This window comes from Megascapheus bottae, chromosome 28, assembly GCF_031878675.1.
Source record: "Megascapheus bottae isolate mThoBot1 chromosome 28, mThoBot2.hap1, whole genome shotgun sequence".
In the NCBI taxonomy this organism is placed as follows: Eukaryota; Metazoa; Chordata; class Mammalia; order Rodentia; family Geomyidae; genus Megascapheus; species Megascapheus bottae.
The window spans coordinates 12,892,570-12,911,805 of NC_143536.1; the positions used below are offsets into that span (position 1 = coordinate 12,892,570).

Here is a 19,236-nt window from a genome sequence, read left to right on the forward strand (position 1 = left end):
AGAACCCAGGCCTTGATTTACGTCCCAGTATTGGCATTAAAAAAACAAAAAAAACAAAAATCAAAGCAAGCTGGGGCCTCACCCCTGTAATCCTAGCTACTCAGGAGGCTGAGATCTGAGGATCACTGTTCAACGCCTGCCTGGGCAGGAATGCTGTGAGACTTTTTTTTTTTTTTGCCAGTCCCAGAGCTTGAACTCAGGGCCTGAGCACTGTCCTTGGGCTTTTTCCTCAAGCCTAGAGCTCACTTGAGCCACAGCACCATTTCAATTTTTTTCCCCCCTCTATGTATGGTGGTACCGAGGAATCAAACCCAGGTCTTCATGCATGCTAGGCAAGCACTCTACCAGTAAGCCCTGTTTGTGAGACTTTTATCTCCAGTTAAACACACACACACACACACACACACACACACACACACACACACAATGAGTAGAAGAGGGAGAGGTTCAGGCTGGGGAAGGATCCTGTAGTCCTGTAGCACACCTTAGTAACGTCTGGAAGGGGCACTCAGCTTGTTGTGCAAGCAGCTCTATCTGTGATGGTTTATTTTTGTGGCCGTTGTCACCATGGTCCCCTGGGAGCTTGTCAAAAGAGTTGGTAAACAGCCCTTGGGGACCTTACTTGGAGAGGGTGTGACTGAAGGGGCATGTGCCAGGGCAAAGTTCCTTCCCTAAGATCTTTGTTTCTAGGGAGGGAAAGTTCATCTTGTCGGGTTCCAAGATCTCTCACAACGACCCCATAGTTGGTGATGACTTTGAGCATTGAGTGGATACTTGCTGCCCTCCAAAGGAAGCAGGGCTGGCTGCCCTCTACAGGCCTGAAATCCTAGCCACTCAAGCAGCTGAGCGCTGAGGACTGTGAAGGGAAGTCGGTGAGACTCTTATCTCCACTGAACCACCAAAACACCAGAATTGGAGTTGGAGTTCAAGTGGTAGAGTGACCACAGACCCTGAGTTCAAGCCTCAGGTTTCTGGTACTGTCTCCACTTCGTGAGGGCATGGAATTATCCCAAGTATTCTAAAATATCTGAGAAGTGGTCAGTGTTGCATGTCTAATATATGTTTAATAATTAAACACACACACACACACACACACAAAGAGCTAAGCTTGGCAGTCTATCACACACCTGTCATCCCAGCACTCAGGAGATGGACGTAGGAGGATCTCAAGGTCAAGGTCAGCTTGGGATCCATAGGAAGACTGTCTCAGGAAAGGAAGGAAGGAAAGGAGGAATCAAGGAAGGAAGGAAGGCAGGTAGACCAGGTCATTTCAGTTCCACTCTAACACTAACCATATTTCACTTGTGCAACAGGATGGACCAGGAATATGGTGACAGGAAGTCCTGTGCCTGGCCCTGTGAGGAGCAATGACACATGGCCACAGCAAGGAGCTCAGCCCATTCGTAGCCCTGCTCAAGAAAAAGTGCTTAGGAAGGGCCCCTGACGGGACCCTCCACCCTTCTTCCTGCCCTCCCTGCCCAGCCTCTGACACCCCCAGAGGCAGGTGGGGCACTTCACTTTCGCAGGATTAGGGAGAGAAGGAGCCTGGTGGGAATTGGGCAGGATTAGGAGCTAATGATGGGGTAGAACCCAATCCCTGCTGGCTGGCAGCGGGGCAGGAAGTGGGTGTGGAGGCAGCCGGGGCCTGGCAGGACCTGGGGCTGGAATGTGAAGTGGGGTGCGGCTAGGGGTGTGGAGAGTTACCTAACTGTTCCCTAGCGATCGTGTAGATGACCCAGGCGGAGGGGAACGGCCAGAGGCGGCCCCTCTTTCTCCTTCTGAAACCAATTTTACCAGGGCCACCCTCCCCCTACCCCCAAAATCAAGGAAAGTGCCCAGGCAATATCTGGTATTACCCACTATCAGTTTGCCTAAAGAGGTCCTAAGATAGCCCAGGATAGAGGCTTGAGATAGTTCCAAAGTGGGTTATGTAGGAAGCTTTCTAGGGGTGGTGAGCTGAGAGGGTCTCTAAGAGTAGCTTGGGCTAGCCTGGCTCTGAGGGCTGAGGCTAGTCCAGGAATGACTTCAGCCATGAGAATTCATCAAGGGGGAGGTACTGGAGTCTATCCTCCTAGATGCACTCAGCCCATGACAGGTATGGAGGGCAGATCAGGAGCTGACAGAATCCTGGACAAATGAGTTGATGACCCCCAGTGGGTTAATGAGGAGGTGGAGGGAGGGTTGACTCTCTCAGGGTACAACAACAGGACCAAAGTCAAAGGACACAGGAACCTTCTAGACTTCCTTCACGTAGATGCTCCTCACTGGCCTCAAAACACCCAAAATGGTCCTAAACTGGAGGCTGACAGTGGCTGAGAATCCTCATTCCCACGGATTCTGTGATAAGAAACCAAGAGCTCAGTTGTTTCCCATGCTGAGGCTTCTCGGCCTAACTGCTTGGCGTGAGATCTGAACGGCATCAGAAAAAGTAGTGCCAGCGTCATGGGCTACACAGACATAGCTGTGTGTAGTAAGTCACACCTGTAATCCCAGCTACTTGGGAGACAATGAAATAGGTGGATTTCAGCTTGAGAACCAGCCCAGGGGAGGGGGGAAAATGACCGAGAGCCTATCTTAAAGAATCAGAAAAGCCTGGTGGCGCAAGACATTAATACCAGTTACTTGAGAGGCAGAGACAGGAGGACCACTGTCCAGGGCTAACCCTGGGCAAAAGTTTGAGATCCCATCTGGGAAGCAAACTAAAGCAACAGGGGCTGTGGTCATGGCTCAAGTAGTAGAGTGCTTGTCTTGCAAGTGCAGGGTTCTGAGTTCACACTCCGGTACCATCCCACCACCACTACCACCTCCCCCCAAAAGATAAGCAATACTAAAGATGAGGATGCGTTGTGTCCCATTTTATGCCATAGTTTGCTGACATTATCTCCTCCTCCTCCTCCTCCTCTTCCTCCTCCTCCTCCTCCTCCTCCTCCTCATCATCATCATCAAACTCAGGCCTTGTATACAAGTGCTCTACCACTGAGCCCCCAAGTAGTGTGGCACCTGTGCACTACCAAAGGCTCTGCCCCAGCCCCCAGTCCATCCTCTGAGAAGGTCATGACTCTTCCCTGCTCCTAATACTGGGAAAAAATTGGCTGTTAGACTTCCCAAGCCTCTGGTTTCTGCCTTGTTGAAGCTGGTCAAGAAGACTCTTTGGAGAGTCCTAGGTATATGGAGGCTTTTCAGGAAGATAAGGAAACTGAGGCAGGAGAAGAAAGGCTCCCCACCAGGAGTGGGGCTCCTCCCCCTGAAGCTCATCCTTGTCTTGTCTTTGAAGGGGGCCTGGCAGGCACCCCTCTGGGTGCCCAGGACACAGAAATAGCCAGCCCCCTTTCCTCCCAGACACCTCTGCCTGACCAGGACTATAGACACAAGCTCTCTTGCCTGCCAGACTTGTCCCCAAGCCAAACACGGGACCTCACTTAATTCCCATTATGTAATGTGCAATCCAAACAGTGGGCCAGAAGGCGGTGCCTGGAGCCACTCCCAGGAGAAGGGGCAAAAGGCCCCCGCTGGGTTTCTGGCTGAGAACCCAGGCTGAGCTTCCATCCACAACAGCCTTCGCTTCTCCAGCTCAACCAGAACCATGAGTGGTCGAGTTGGAGACCTGAGTCCCAAGCAGGCAGAAACCCTGGCCAAGGTGAGAGTCCCCCAGAGAAAAGGTGCTCAGGGCAGGGGAGGGAACAGGTGTCCAGAGCCCTGCCCTACCCCATTGATCTGATGTCTCTGTTGTTGGGTGTCGTGGCTCCCACCTAGAATCCTTGGCTACTCAAAAGGCTGAGACCTGAGGATGGGGTTGGAAGCTTACCTGGGCAGGAAAGTCCATAAAAAATGCCAGCTGTGACTCAAGTGGTAGAGTGCTAACCCAGCCCCAAACCAAATCATCTCTTTGCTGTCACCTCCCCAAATGCCAAGTTCTGCCGTGACATCAGCTCTGTCCAGGACAGGGGAAGCAAGGGAGAAAAGTTGCACTTCCAGCAATAGTGTGGGTGAGGCCTACCGAGGGCCAGGCCTGCCCTGCCAACTGGGACCCCGAAGCAGACAGCTCTTCCTGGCAGCAGTGCCCATTGGTCCTCCCTCCTAGCTCCTTCGGTGGAAGCCGGAGGGCGCTGCCTGGCTTCACCCCTTGCTCCCTGGGCCCCGGAAAAAGAGATAAATCTGTAAGCACCAGATAAAAGTGTGTTATGGTTCCCACAGTGGCTAGAGAGGGGAGCCTGCAGTCACTGTTTTTGTGTAAGATGGAATGAAAGAAGGCATGGAATGGGCAAAGGCATGGAAGAGACTTAGGATGTCTCCACACTGCAATCCACTCACCCACAACCACTTATCCCTTCATCCGTCCATCTTCCCACCCTCCCACCCCTCCATCCATTCACTCCTATACCACCCATCCATCTAGCCATCCTCTCTACTCACCCATCTCTCTGTCCTATGCACCTTCCTAGCTTGACTTCCACCCATTCACCTATATTTGTATTCATTCATCCATCCACTCATCCATCCATCTGTCTATGTATCCACCCACCAACTACTCATCCATCTAGTCATCCATCCATCGTCCATCAATGCATCCACCTGGCATCCTTCAATCTGCCTATTCATCCATCTATCTGTCTGTCATCCATCCGTCTATCTGCTATCTAGCCATTCAGCCATCCTTCTACCCATCTATGGACTTCTTTCTTGCTCCTCATCTACTCCTTCATCCTTCCATTCTGCTTTCTGTCCATGTACTCCATCCTCCTTTACCTCCCTCCATCTCTCTCTCCCTTCCTCCCTCCCTATCCAAAATTCCATTAATGTGGAAGGGAAGGAGGGGAGAAGCAGTCCCTGAGTGTGGAAGTCAGGGCTGTGGGTGGTGAGAGAATCCTTTACACCAGCATCTTTCCTCCCAGTTCCGAGAAAATGTCCAGGACGTGTTGCCTGCCCTGCCCAACCCTGACGACTACTTCCTTCTCCGCTGGCTCCGCGGTGAGCGCAGAGGCCTGGGCGGTCGGGTCGGAGGGGTGGATGGGGAGAAGCAGCCCCCAACTGCTCCAGAAGGACCTGTGGCTCTCAGGATCGGTCCACACTCTCGCTTCCTCTGCTTGGGTCTAGGAGAGAGGAAGGGGCAGGGAATGGAGACCTTGCCCAAACAGCCTAGGGTGGCTGCAAGATGGCCCCCATCTCACATACCTCTCCTCCATTGTCCCACAGCTCGGAGTTTTGACCTGCAGAAGTCAGAAGCCATGCTCCGAAAGGTGAGCCTGCACACCCCGCCATGGTAGGAGGCAAGGCCTGGGTCTGGCCCCTGGTTCTCCCCTCTAACACTTCTGAGAGCCCAGTGGGGCCTTGCAACTCTTTTTGAACTTGGGGACTGAGTCCTGTTACTGAGCGTCTTCACTCAGATCTACCACTATGAGCCACAGCTCCACTTCCAGTTTTCTGGTGGTTCATTGGCAATAAGGGTCTCACAGATGTTCCTTCCGGAGTTGGCTCTGACCCTTGACCCTCAGACCTCAGCCTCCTGAGTAGCGAGAATGGCAGATGTGAGCCACCGCGCCCGGCTTCTTTTCCTTTCCCTTTCTAGTACATGGAGTTCCGGAAGACAATGGACATCGACCACATCCTTGATTGGCAGCCCCCAGAAGTGAGTCCACCCCCCAAACACATACTCTGGGCTTGGCCTTGTGCTTCACCCATTTTACCTTAGGGATGTTTCCCCCAAGTCCAGAGAAAGATGGACTCTGCAAATCATTTTATACACTAGGAAGTACACTAAGGTGTGGGGACACAAATCAGACAAACAGCAGTGTCTGAATCCACGCTCTCCAGCACTGCGTCTGACTCCCCTCTGTGGAGAAGGACCTGGGCCTTCTCCAGATTAAGCCAGCTTTGAGGGAGTCTCTGGAGAGGCGTGATCTACCTGTTTTTCCTCACCTAGGTGATCCAGAAGTACATGCCTGGAGGCTTGTGTGGCTATGACCGCGATGGCTGCCCTGTGTGGTATGACATCATTGGCCCACTAGACCCCAAGGGCTTACTCTTCTCCGTCACCAAGCAGGACCTGCTGAAGACCAAGATGAGAGACTGCGAGCGCATCCTGCACGAGTGCGATCTACAGACAGAGCGGGTGAGACTCTGCAGAACACACACATGCACCCGCTCCACAGCCAGGGGGCGCTCTCGGTCAAAGACCAGCTCTTCTAGTCACCAGCTGGGGGGACTTGGACATTCCACTGTCCCCACCCCCACCTCATCCTCAGCTCTGAGCCTCCATGTCCCCATTGCAGAGTAAGGATATTTTGCAAAGGGTTGGTGAGAGGCACAAATGAGATGCCTCGATGTGCCCTGAAAACTCCCAATCTATAAGCTGGGATTGCATTTCATTCTCCCTGAGTAGTAAAGGTCATTGCTTGGCCTGGCCTATCTTTAACATGCTCAGGACACTGTAGCAGAGGGTTGTACACACCTAGCTGGGGGCTCACACCTGTAATCCCAGCTACTCAGGAGACTGAGATCTGAGGATGGAGGTTCAAAGCCTGCCCTGGAACGGCTGTGAAAGTCAGTGAGACTCTTCAGTGAATTACCAAAACAGCTGGAAGTGGTGCTGTGGCTCAAGGGATAGAGCGCTAGCTCAGGAACAGTGCCCAGGCCCTGAGTTCAAGGCCCCCCCCCCCCACAAAGTAACATTAGTATTGATGGGTATTGCTTCAAAACATCACTAATCTGAATCATCTTAAGCAAGGGACCATCTGTGCATGGCTAAGTGCAGAAACAACACGCAACAACATTGTGTATTCACCACTGAATTCTCAATAGTGGTAACTGCCATTCTCTTGAGTCTTTGCTCTTGTTATTCCTTCTGCCTGGATTACCTGAGAAGCTACAGACAACTACCACCACCATATACAAGCACATACCTCTCAGAGCTCCCTGCAGCCCTTCCCGCTCTGTGGTGAATATCCCAAATCCAATCACACCACCCCCAAAGTGCCCACCGGAATTCAAGGTTCGTTTGTGCCATGGCAGCTCTTACCACAACGCTGAGAGGCCCTGGTCAGACTGGAAACGATGAGGACCAGAGCTGTGGGTTGTTAAGTATATTATTCATTACTCTCTCAGTGTCTGGCACAAAGTAAATGATTACTGAACATCCACTGGATGGAAGAAGGGATAAATGAATATCAATATGAATAGAGTGAATTAATGGTGGAATTGATGACTGGGTGGGTGAGTGAGATGGATGGGATGGATGGGTGGATGGATGGATAGGTGATAGATGGCTAGAAGGATTAATGTACAGGTCGGTGAATGGAAGGCTGGATAGGTGGGTGGATGAGTGGTGGGTGCATGGTGGATGGAGAAGAGGATGACGGATGAATGAATGGTAGATTATGGATAGAGAGAAGAATTAATATGTAGGTGGGTGAATGGAAGGATGGATGATGGATGGGTGGGTGAATGATAGGTGGATGGACAGATGGATGGTTGGAGGAAAAAATTAGTGTATGGGTGGTGAATGGAAGGACGGATAAGTGAATGATGGATGAACCAGTCGGGAATGCACTCACTCTTGCCCACTTGATGCTCTGAGGACAGCGTGGGCTGGAAGGATCCCCAAGGAGTTGTATACTTGAGTCTTCCAGTACTGCACTCTGAACTTGTAACTTTCTCCTTGCTTATTGTCATAGCTGGGGAGGAAGATCGAAACCATCGTGATGATATTTGACTGCGAGGGCTTGGGACTGAAGCACTTCTGGAAGCCTCTGGTGGAAGTGTACCAGGAGGTGAGGAGAAGGTGCATGGGTACACACCCAGCTCAACGACTGTGACCTGGCTGTTCACCTCAGACCCAAAATGAACCAAAGATGGATGCCTTGCCACACTCACCACAGGCCCCTAATATATCTCCTCAAAGAACAGAACTACATGGGGTTTCCACCGGGCCTGTCCCAGCCCTGTCAGGGCTCACCTCCCCATGGTTCAGTAATGCTGAGACCTGGATGTCGCCTTGTAGTTTCTATGTCAAATTTATAGATCCGGGTGCCGGTGGCTCACGCCTGTAATCCTAGTAACTCAGGAGGCTGAGATCTGAGGATCGAGGTTCAAAGCTAGCCCAGGCACAAAAGGACCTGGGACTCTTATCTCCAATTAACTTCTAGAAAGTGGGAAGTGGGGCTTGGCTCAAAGGGTAGGGTGGTAGCCTTGAGCTGAAGAGCTCAGGGACAACGCCCAGGCTGAGTTCAAGCCCCATGACCTCCCCCCACAAAAAAGTACATACAGAGCTTGGCAAAGAGTGAACATCCAAAAATGATAGTCAGGCCTATAATCTTAGCTACTCCTGGAGGCTGAGATGAGCGAATTAAGGGATTTTTTTTGGGGGGGGAGGGTCGGTCATGGGGCTTGAACTCTGGGCCTGGATACTTTCCCTGAGCTCTTCAGCTGCAGGCTGACGCTCTACCACTTGAGCTACAATGCCACTTCTGGTTTTCTGGTGGTTAATTGGAGATGAGTCTCATGGACTTTAGTACCTGGGTTGACTTTGGACTGTGATCCTTAGATCTCAGCCTCCTGAATAGCTAGGATTACAGACGTGAGCCACCAGTGCTCAGCTAAGGATTGTGGTTTGAAGACCAGGCAAGAAAGTCACACACACACACACACACACACACACACTAAATGGTAGTCACCTCCATTATTACATTATTATTCCTGTAATATTTACTCTGAAATGATGGTGTCAATAATAGCCTGAGGTGATTAGATCTTCTTCTAGAGGCCAGCAGAAGTAATGGCAAAATGGATCTTCCCAGTGGCTGCTTAGGAGATGAGTGGTTGGAGAAGAGGAGATACATTCTCTGAGGTGCTTTTTCTTCATCCCACAGTTCTTTGGTCTCCTCGAAGAGAATTACCCAGAAACCCTGAAGTTCATGCTCATCGTGAAAGGTGTGGGAGGAGGAACTTCCCTTCCCATTGGCTCGCATTTCCTCATCTGCACTGTTGGACCACAGTTGATTGGTTGCCTGTCTGCCACTCACTTGATGTCTAGCATAGAGAAAGCACCCAGGGTTGGTCTTGCTGTAAGAAGAGGCAGCTATAACTCGAGTTCTTCCTGACTCCACCAGTCTGCCTCCCACACTGGAAACCCAACCTTCATCATCTCATGTGTACTCACAAAAGACAGGGAGAGGGAAGGAGGGAGGAAAGGGGAGAGAGAGGGGGGGGGAGATCCTCCTACTTTTCTAACTCTAACTTACAGGCCTGGATCAAGGGTTGGCTGTTCACTAGATAGCTGGGTGGTTGTTTTTTGAGAAGGTGGGCAGATAGAAGAATGGTTGACTGGTGATTGGTCGGAAAGCTGCATGGGTGGTTAGGCAGGTGGCCTGTTTTTAGCATGGTTGGTTGATGGAGTGGCTGGATGGAAGGTTAGTTGGTTGTTTGGGTGGCTCGCTGGTTGGGTAGCTCGTTGTGGGGAGATTTGGTTAGCCAGAGATAGCAGTTAGCTGGGTAGTTGGCTGAGTGGTTTTCTGTTTGGTTTTGTTGTTAAATTATTGTTCCGCAGGATTAGAATAATTAGGGACTGGAGTGTAGCCAAGTGGTAGCCTGCTTACCCAGGATGCATGAAGCCCTGGATTTGATTCCTGCGAACCACATACTCCGAAAAAACTGGAAGTGGTGCTGTGGCTCAAGTGGTACAGCACTACCCTAGAGTGTCCAAGGACAGTGCCCAGGCCCTGAGTTTAAGCCCCAGGTCTAGCAAAAAAAGAAAGAAAGAAAGAATAATCAGAGGATTAGGTGAATTACCACACTGTTGATAGATTGGGCAGTTTATTGGTTGACTAAATGACTGACTTATAGAAGGTAGGGTATTGGCTCATTTGCTGTTGGCGTGGATCAGAAGGTCGGTCTGTGCTTTGTTGGCTGGGGGTTTCCTGAGAGCAGGACCCTGGAACTGGCTAGGACTCTACATGATTCTTCTATATCATGAATGGTGTCCATTATGGAATCATTTTCGCCCCATCATCCTTATTTATGTCTCTCCAGCCACCAAGTTGTTTCCTGTGGGCTACAACCTCATGAAGCCCTTCCTGAGTGAGGACACGCGCAGGAAAATCGTAGTATTGGGGAGTGAGTAGCTCCTGTGCCGTTCTCTGTGTCACTTTTGGAGCAAAGTTGAGCCATCGCTCCATTCAGAATGTAGCACATGCTGGGGGCATCGGTGGTTTACATTTGTAATCCTAGCTACTCAGGAAGCTACGATCTTGAAGATCACAGTTCAAAGCCAGCCCAAGCAGAAAGTCTGTATGATTCATATCTCCAATTAACCACACCCTACACCCCCACCCCCACCCCTTGGAAGTCAAGCTGTGGCTCAAGTGGTAGAGGACCAGCCTAGAGTAGAAAAAGCCAAGGGATAGTATTCAGGCCCTGAGTTCAAACCCCCGTACCAGCACACATAAAACAGAAAGAGAAGCCAGGAGCATGGCCTACTGGTAGGCTGCTTACCTAGCTTGAACAAAGCCCTGGGTTCGGTTCCTTGGTACCACATACACAGAAAAAGCCCAAAGTGGTGCTGTGGCTCAAGTGGTAGAGCACTAGCCTTGAGAAAGCCCAAGGACATGCCCAGGCCCTGAATTCAAGCCCCAGGACTGGCAGAAAGAAAGGAAGAAAGAAAGCAAGGAAGGAAGGAAGGAAGGAAGGAAGGAAGGAAGAAAGAAAGAAAGAAAGAAAGAAAGAGAAAGGAAAGGAAAGGAAAGGAAAAGAAAAGAAAAGAAAAGAAAAGAAAGAGAACTGAACTCCATCCAAGGAAACATTTCCATAGCAACCCCATCTCCAAAACAACACTTCCTGCAGAGGCGGCCTATGGCACCGGAAACTTGGCCCTGGCAGCCTAGCTCCCACAGAGATTGGAGAAGCCGCTTGGGGCGTCCCCTGTGGGTGTGGGAAGCTGGTTGGTGTCTTCCACATTAGCCACCACCTTCTCAATCTCTCTGATCCAGATAGCTGGAAGGAAGGCTTGCTGAAGCTCATCAGTCCTGAGGAGCTGCCGGCCCATTTCGGGGGAACCCGGACCGACCCGGATGGGAATCCCAAATGTTTAACCAAGGTAGAAAGAGCCCAAGAACAGGGGAGAGTTAGAGAGTGCAGACAGCATCTTTCCTGCTCACTCATTCCACTCTCAGACAGATCCCCATGTGCAGAGATGAGGTGTTAAGATGCCCTGCCCTGGTGGTGTGTGTTGGGGAGGGGGACAGCCTGAGGGGAACAGTGGTTTGAGGAGGTAAGAAATGGGGGGCTTGCTGGGCAGGGTTGATTTACTCCTGTAATCTTAGCTACCTGAGAGGCTGAGATCTGAGGATCATGTTTTGAAGCCAGTCTGGGGAAGAAAGTCATAAGACTCTTATCTCCATTTAACTACCAGAAAAGCTGTCAAGCCCCAGCAGAAAGGAAGGAAAGAGAGAAAGGAGGGAGGGAGGGAGAGAGGGAGGAAAGAAGGAAGGAAGGAAGTTCCAAAGGCCTGGGCTGGAAATCCTGGTGGGTCAGGGAAGCCTTCGGGGCGTCAATCTCCCTGGAGATGGAGGCAGCCCCCACCCCCATCTTTCACCCCACAGATCAACTATGGTGGGGAGATCCCCAAATCCATGTACGTGAGGGACCAGGTGAAGACTCAGTATGAGCACTCGGTGCAGATCAGCCGGGGCTCCTCACACCAGGTGGAATATGAGATCCTGTTTCCGGGCTGCGTCCTCAGGTGGGCAAGGCCTTCTCCCACCCCAGCCAGGCCTTCGCCCTGTGTGTGTGTGTGTGGGGGGGGAAGCACTGGGCTCAGCAGCCACCTGATGCCTCCCTCATAGGTGGCAGTTCTCCTCCGATGGGGCAGACATCGGCTTCGGGGTTTTCCTGAAGACCAAGATGGGGGAGCGGCAGAAGGCCGCGGAGATGACGGAGGTGCTGGCCAGCCAGAGGTACAACGCACACATGGTGCCCGAGGACGGGAGCCTCACCTGCTCCGAGGCTGGTGTCTGTAAGTCTGTCTGGGTTGGGTGTTCTCTGGGAGCCATACTTTGGGGAAAGTGCACACACGCATGAGTTAGTGCTGGACATGCAGTCACACCTAGGTCACCCTCCCTCACTCCTACTGTTCACGACAGTGAAGGGGATGAGAAGCTGGGCCACAGCTCACAAGCAAAGAGCAACAGATCAGGAAATGGGGACCCGGAGAAATGAAAAAGCAGAAGCTAAATGTGAAGCTGGGTCTCATCACCACCTCCACGTAGCTGTATAATGCTGGGAAACATTCCAACCCATAGCTGTGTGTACGTGTGTGTGTGTGTGTGTGTGTGTGTGTGTGTGTGTGTGTGTGTGTAGCTCATACTTGTAATCCTAGCTACTTACTAAGTGAAGTTTGGGAAGGTTTTGGATCAGTGTTGTCCCAGGCAAAAACTTAGCTAGACTTCACCTCCACAGATAAACCAAGGGACGTAGAATACGCCTCTCGTCCCAACTATGTGGGAGAAATAGCTACCTGTAGACTTGTAGTCCAAGGTCAGCCCTGAGCAAAATGGCAAGACCCTATCCCCTAAAAGAACAAACTAACATGGCTGGGAGTTTGGCCTAGTGGTAGAGTGCTTGCCTAGCATGCACGAAGACCCGGGTTTGATTCCTCGGAACCACATACATAGAAAAAAGCTGGAAGTGGTGCTGTGGCTCGAGTAGTAGAGCTCTAGCCTTGAGAAAGTCCAAGGACAGTGCTCAGGCCCTCAGTTCAAGCTCCAGGACTTGCAAAAAAAACTAAAGGAAAAAAGAGATGGAGACATGGCTCAAGTGGTAGAGCACCTAACTAGCAAGTATAAAGCCTTGTGTTGAAAATGAGCCTCGGTTTACTCATCTGTGACTCATGTCCTTCGGAACAGCCCAAAGGTGCTTAGCAGGCCTAGCCAGTACTTGCTTGGCCCTAAGGATCTGAGATGCCTCTATGTGCCCCAACTGTCCTTGCACCCCCATCCCCAGAGTGCCCAGGTGTGGAGACAATGGGACTTAAGTCCTATTGTTCTTATGGTCAGCTGACGCTGGGTGCCAGCCTGGAGGACCTCAGTGTTTGTTTACAAGCTCCGCTGGGGGTGGCCGTTCCCACGGGGAAGGAAGGACAGGGCTGTGGCAGAAATCTGAGCCAGCCCCGCAAACAAAGGCAGTGGGAACCCAAGCCCAAACTGCCTCCGGCCTGGGGGGAGGGGTGCAGGGAGTGCAAAGCCCACCACCCCATCTCTCCATTTGCCTCCCAGATGTCCTGCGTTTTGATAACACCTACAGCTTCGTCCATGCCAAGAAGGTCAGCTTCACGGTGGAGGTGCTGCTTCCAGATGAGGGCATGCAGAAGTACGACGAGGAGCTCACCCCTATCTAGGTGGCCCCCCTACCTCTCAGAAACGCTCCCTCCCCCTCGTTCTCTGGTATAGCCTACCTAGCAGCTCAGTAGTTCTGTGGACAGCCATGCTGCTCCAGGGAGATTCATATGGTCCTATTGGGAGGGTGAGGGTGGAAGAAGAGGACGCAGAAAGAACAAAGGCCAGTGGTGGCTGTCTCTGTCACTAGTCCTCGCCCATATTCTAGAGCTACGTTAATTCCTTCCCCACTCACTGTGAGCAACCTGGGTTGGAGATTTATTCACAAGATAAAAGCGAACCAACTGCAGAGAAAAAAAAAAGAAAGGGAAAAAACCCCCACAGAACCCACAAAACGACTCTCTTCTACTTTCATTGTATACTGGATGTCTACTTGTAGAGATGAAAGGGAGGAGAAAGGAGGCCGAGGGCAGGGAGGATTTCAGCACCTTGGACAGAACAGTGGTGGCGGGTGGAATGATTGTCCTGGGGACCAGAACCAAACCCGGATTTGGAAAGACTTCAGGAGAGCTCTTATCTAACGTGGGTGCCCAGTTTCTTCTCCCCCATCTCTCCCACGCTCCCCTCCTCCCTTTAGAGGCCAAATCTCCTATCTTAAGCAATTAAAAGATATGCCTTCCACGCCAAGGATGTCACATCTGGGCTCCAGCTTCTGCTTGAAAAATAATAATAAAAGAACCATCACCACCACACGTGTGATTTTGTGAGTGTTCGCCATGGGGCAGTCCTGGTACTGAGGACACCCACAGCGGAGCCATTTGTCCTTTGTCCTGACTGCTCTCTGACTAGGGAAACTGAGGCATGTGGAGATGAAACCGCTCACTCAGTGTTACTTAACTGTCAAGTGGCAGGTCCAGGATGCAAGCTGCTGGAGACGCTGCTCTGAAATGTGCCAGAATACCACCTGTCAAGGGCTCACTTTGACAACGAAAAGGGCCAGGAGTAAGTTATGTTCTCTGTCTTCCAGTAGAAGCATTCTGGGTGTCTCACCCCACCCCACATCTCAATCTCTGTAAAGGAGGGGTGAAAAGCCCAGTGGAAAGACAGGGACACCATGTTTAAGCTGTTTGGCTGAAGAGACTCATAGCAGGGCTGGGTGGGGCTTGTGTAACCTCTACGTTGCACTAGGGTATCTGGGTGGTATGACACATGACCTCCCTAATCCTGGGTGACAAAGGGAGAGCTCAGAACTCCAGGCTTTCCTTCTCAACGTTCTGCTCCAGAGATGCTGGCTCGAGCTCATGGTCCTATCATGACTTTTGCCAAGAAAAGCCAGATGACACCAAAGAATGGCGATGAGTAGGAACCAGAGGGCTTGGCAGGTACCGGGAGGGAATGGTGTGGAGGGGCTGAGGGCTGACACTGCTGGGTCTGAGCTGATCTGCAGGGATGGGCGCCATGACTCCTGACTTGGATGCAGCTGGGAGCATGCGCTGATGGATATAGGGCCAAATCTCTGTCTCCTAGACAGGAAACTGTGTTCTCTCCAGCATACCAGCTATGAGGAAGGCAGAGGTAGGAGGATCAAGGGCTGTGGAAAAGCACAAGACGCTATCTGAAAAACAAAGTCAAGTGAAATAATAATAATAATAATAATAATAATAATAATAATAATAATAATGGGCTGGGGTAAAGTGTCTCAAATGTCTTAACAGCAAGACCAATGTATCATCTGAAATTCAACTCAGCCTTTCTGTATTTTAACTTGCCCAAACTGGAGACTCACACCTTTCTTAAGCTGACATCTCCCACACCACCCCTAAAAAAGCAGTCTTTAGGAGTGGAGGCTGCATGACTGGAAGGAAGTCCCCAGCTCTCCAGCAGGGTCCGGGGTACCCTTGTTCTCTGCTCAGCTTCTTCCTCCTTTTCCCTGGCATCAGGTCCTCACATTGAATGTAGTATGGTGTAAGGATTTATAGTTGACAAAACATGAGCCATCAAGAGAGCCAGAAGTGGAGGTGTGGCTCACATGGTAGAACACCAGCCATGAGAGAGGAAAAAGAAAAAGACTTCAAACCCCAGGACACACACACACACACACACACACACACACACACACACACACACACACACACACACCACTCTTTGGCAGTCACACCTCCGCCTTCACCCAGGATGGGCGAATGGCCATGCCTAGGTGGGGCAGTCAAAGGTCAGGAGAAAGAGAGCAGATCCCAAAACATCAAAGCCATTTCCAACCAGTGTAGCTGTCTTTCATACCTTTGCATTTCTAGAACATTGGTTCTAGACCATTTCTAGACATTGGTATGGTGAACCCAATCTGTCGACATGACTGCCTCAGTAACGACCAAGTGCAGGGCAGACAACTACACTAGCAGCCAGGCCGGGGAGAGGACAGGCCTGGCACGGTCAGCAAACCTGGCAGGCTGTTCCTCCCAGATCAGTCAGGCGAACACCATCCTCTCATGGGCGTGGACTGCATACTGATGAACACAGACCCAATTCCACTTAACTCAGGGACGTTTGTGACACCCATTTCACAGACGGGTTAGTGGAGGCCTGGAGAAGTGGTCCAGCTTCCATTCACTGGCACCAGCCATAATCCTAGCTACGTGGGAAGCTGAAACCAGGAAGATCTCAGTCGTAGCCATCAAATGGGGCTGCATTCCCACAGAGGCTGGAAACTGAGTCTAGAAGCAAGATGGTACACCCTTCCCCGGAAATAGGGGCTAGCACATAGTCTGCCCGCTGCCCTCTTCAGTTGATAATGCTTAGGTGTCCACAGTGCTGTCTTGCTCCACACACAGACAGACACCTGCTCAGGATTTGCCAGCCAGTTCTTAGAGAGCCACCCATCGGCCTCAGGGTTCACCTCCATTTCACCAGCCAGACTAGAAGGCAAGCCTAAGACAGCTTCCCCCAGAGGAGGTCATGGGAGTGGGAGGGTATGATGGACACCCTTAAATCACCGTAAGCAGCACCCTGTATCACCATAGCTGCCTTAGGGGCCTTTGGCAAACCTTGTAACTATTCCCCATCTACAGACGTGCAGACGGAGGCTCGTGGATCCTGTTGGCACCTTACCTGCGGTCTGCAGAACTCACACTCCCAAGTCCCAAAACAAGGGCCTTTTTTTTTTCTTTACAAATCTTTACAAGTTAATGATATCTGGGCAAGACTCAGACAACACCAAAAGATATTCAAGTGAAAGCTAAGGACTGGGAGTGTTGGATCCATACTTGTAATCTTAATGACTTGGGAGGAAGAGAGAGGAAGATTCAGATTGGAGGCTAGATCAGATAAAGATCTCAAGAAGAAAGAGAATAAAGAGAAGGAGGAGAAGGAAAAAGAGGAGGAAGAAGAGAAGGAGGAGGAGGGAGACGAGGTGGAGGTAGACAGGTCATGGCCCAAGGCCACCTGGGTAAAAAGGCTCAAGGCTAGTGTTCTATCCCTTTGGGTCGCAGTGCCACTTCCAGTTTCCTGGTGGTTAACTGGAGATAAGAATGCCATGGGCTTTCCTGCCCAACTGGCTTCCAATCACAGTTCTCAGATCTCAGCCTTCTGAGTAGCATCACAGGCACAAGTGCATGAGTCACAAGCGACCAGCTTCCCTGAGCTCTTCGGCTCAAGGCTATTGCCCTACTCCTTGAGCCATAGCACCACTGCCAGTTTTCTGAAAATAAGTGTTTCCTGGTCTTCAGTGCCTAAGCTGGCTTTGAACCTTGATCCTCAGATCTCAGCCTCCTGAGTAGATAGGATTACAGGCGTGAGCCACCATGCCCAGCTTCACTGGCTTTCTTGAAGGAGTAGCAGCAAAATGTCTGGTCACTGCCAATGGGACATGGAGCACCGGACAGATCCTGGAATGATAAACTCAGCACCATGGCGCCCTCTCCTGCCCAGGTTCTGCAAGAGCAGCCTCACTCCTACAGGCAAATAAGCAACAAGGAAACAGTGCCATGCTGGAGACCTTAGCCCCGAAGTGTCAGTGGCCAATCAGGATGGTGCCAAGAGTCTGGAAGGGCTTCAAACCTCACCTTGGCATCAGATGACCTAGGTTTTCATCCTGTCCCCTACCTGGTTGCGTGGCCCCTGCATCCCAGAGTTGATGTTTGTTCAGCATCTCTGGGTCTCTGTCCCTTCACTGGGGAAAACAAAAGAACTGCTCATTTACACATAACACAGAATGGCTGTGTGCTGTGTGTGACTACTTATTAAAGCATTAATTATATGAAAAAATGAATTTAAAACATGAGTTGCGGCCGGGAGTTTGGCCTAGTGGTTAAAGTGCTTACCTAGCATGCACGAAGACCCTGGTTCGATTCCTTGGTACCACATACATAGACAAAAGCCGGAAATGGTGCTGAGGCTCAAGTGGTAGAGTGCTAGCCTTGAGAAAGTCCAAGGACAGTGCTCAGGCCCTGAGCTCAAGCCCAGGACTGGCAAAAAAAAAATAAAATAAAATAGAACATGAGTTGCTCTCAGAAACGGCTGATTGTAAGATAAGTAAGTTGCCAGGATACAAAGGCAAAGGAAGAAATAGCTTTACTTCTATTTTTTTTGGCGGGGGGCAGGCCTCACCGGTAATCCTCCAGCCTATGTCTCGAAGAAGCTGAGATTACAAACATGAATGACCCTACCTGGCGTAGGGAATCTCCCTAACTTTGGGATCTTGGCAGGCATTGAACTGTGATTCTCCTAGCCTCAGCCTGCCAAGTAACTTGGATTTCAGGCATGAGCTACTCATCTCCCATGTCTACTTTTGATTCATAAATGTAGGAGAAAATCATGTTGGATTTGGGGCCAGTAGCATCTTTTCCTGTAAGTAGTCTTAGCATGTCTGTTATATTTTTGTTTTGCATATGAATCTATATCTGATTTTTTTTTGCCAGTCCTGGGGTTTGAACTCAGGGTCTAAGTACTGTCCTTGGGCTTTCTCAAGGCTAGAACTCTACCATTTGAGCCACAGCACCACTTCCAGCTTTTTCTATCTATATGTGGTACCAAGAAATCAAGAACCCGGGTCTTTGTACCCACTAGACAAACACTCTACCACTAGGCCAAACTCCCGGCCCCTGAATCTATATATGATTTAATGAAGACACTGAGAAGAGACTTCAAAAAGCATTGGTTCATAAGAACTTCAGAATGGTGCTTACAGGAGCTCCTGGAGGATAGAGAGGTAAGCTCTTGTTGCTCAGAATGACTGAATTTCCTAGAACGTGGGGATTTTATTAGTACTACAAATGGGAGAATCTTGAAAATAAAACATCAAACTGGGATAAAGCCAACTGTAGTAGCTCATACCTATAACCAAACCCAAGAAGTAGAGATCAGGAGGTTCACCAATAAAGAAAATAAAAGAAAATAAAAAGCTGGGCATGGTGGCACAAGTTTGATCCCAGCTGCTGGCTCATTTGGGAGGCTGAAATCTGAGGATCTCAGTTCAAAGCCAACCAGGGCAGGAAAATCCCCCATTGAAGACTCTTGTCTCCAATGAACCACCAGCAAAATGGAAATGGCACTGTGGCTCAGAGTGGTAAAGCACCATCCTGGAGTGAAAGAGCTCAGAGACAGCGCCAAGGTCCTATAACTAAACAAACAAAACAAAACTGGTTGTGCCTATTTCAAAGCATCAAGATGAGGATTAAAGGTTCACAGGAGACTTAGTTTCCTGCCAGGCAGAGAAACCAGTGGGCAGTAAATGTCATGTGGACATAGGCAGACACAAACACGTTAGAACAGCCTGTAATCTCTCAGATTGACGCTTTTGAGGTCAGGACAATAATTTTGCCTGATTCCAAGTTACTTCGAGGTGTAGGGAGCTTGCCACCACAGGAAGCACAAGCTGCTGCCAAATCTCCAGAAAATGTCCCAGTCACTCTCCTCCCTC

General features: G+C 50.5%; 1 protein-coding gene across 1 annotated transcript; it reads left to right on the top strand.

The window, feature by feature from the left end:
• The first annotated feature begins 3,477 nt into the window (after positions 1-3,477).
• Positions 3,478-13,588, top strand: LOC150045212 (SEC14-like protein 3). Its single transcript, XM_090320464.1, has 12 exons — positions 3,478-3,637; positions 4,893-4,968; positions 5,194-5,237; positions 5,567-5,626; positions 5,921-6,109; positions 7,671-7,766; positions 8,865-8,925; positions 10,024-10,107; positions 10,980-11,086; positions 11,592-11,731; positions 11,835-12,004; positions 13,263-13,588. The coding sequence occupies exons 1-12, from the start codon at positions 3,584-3,586 to the stop codon at positions 13,382-13,384; spliced, it is 1,203 nt and encodes a 400-aa protein (XP_090176590.1). The 5' UTR covers positions 3,478-3,583; the 3' UTR covers positions 13,385-13,588.
• The last annotated feature ends 5,648 nt before the right edge of the window (positions 13,589-19,236 follow it).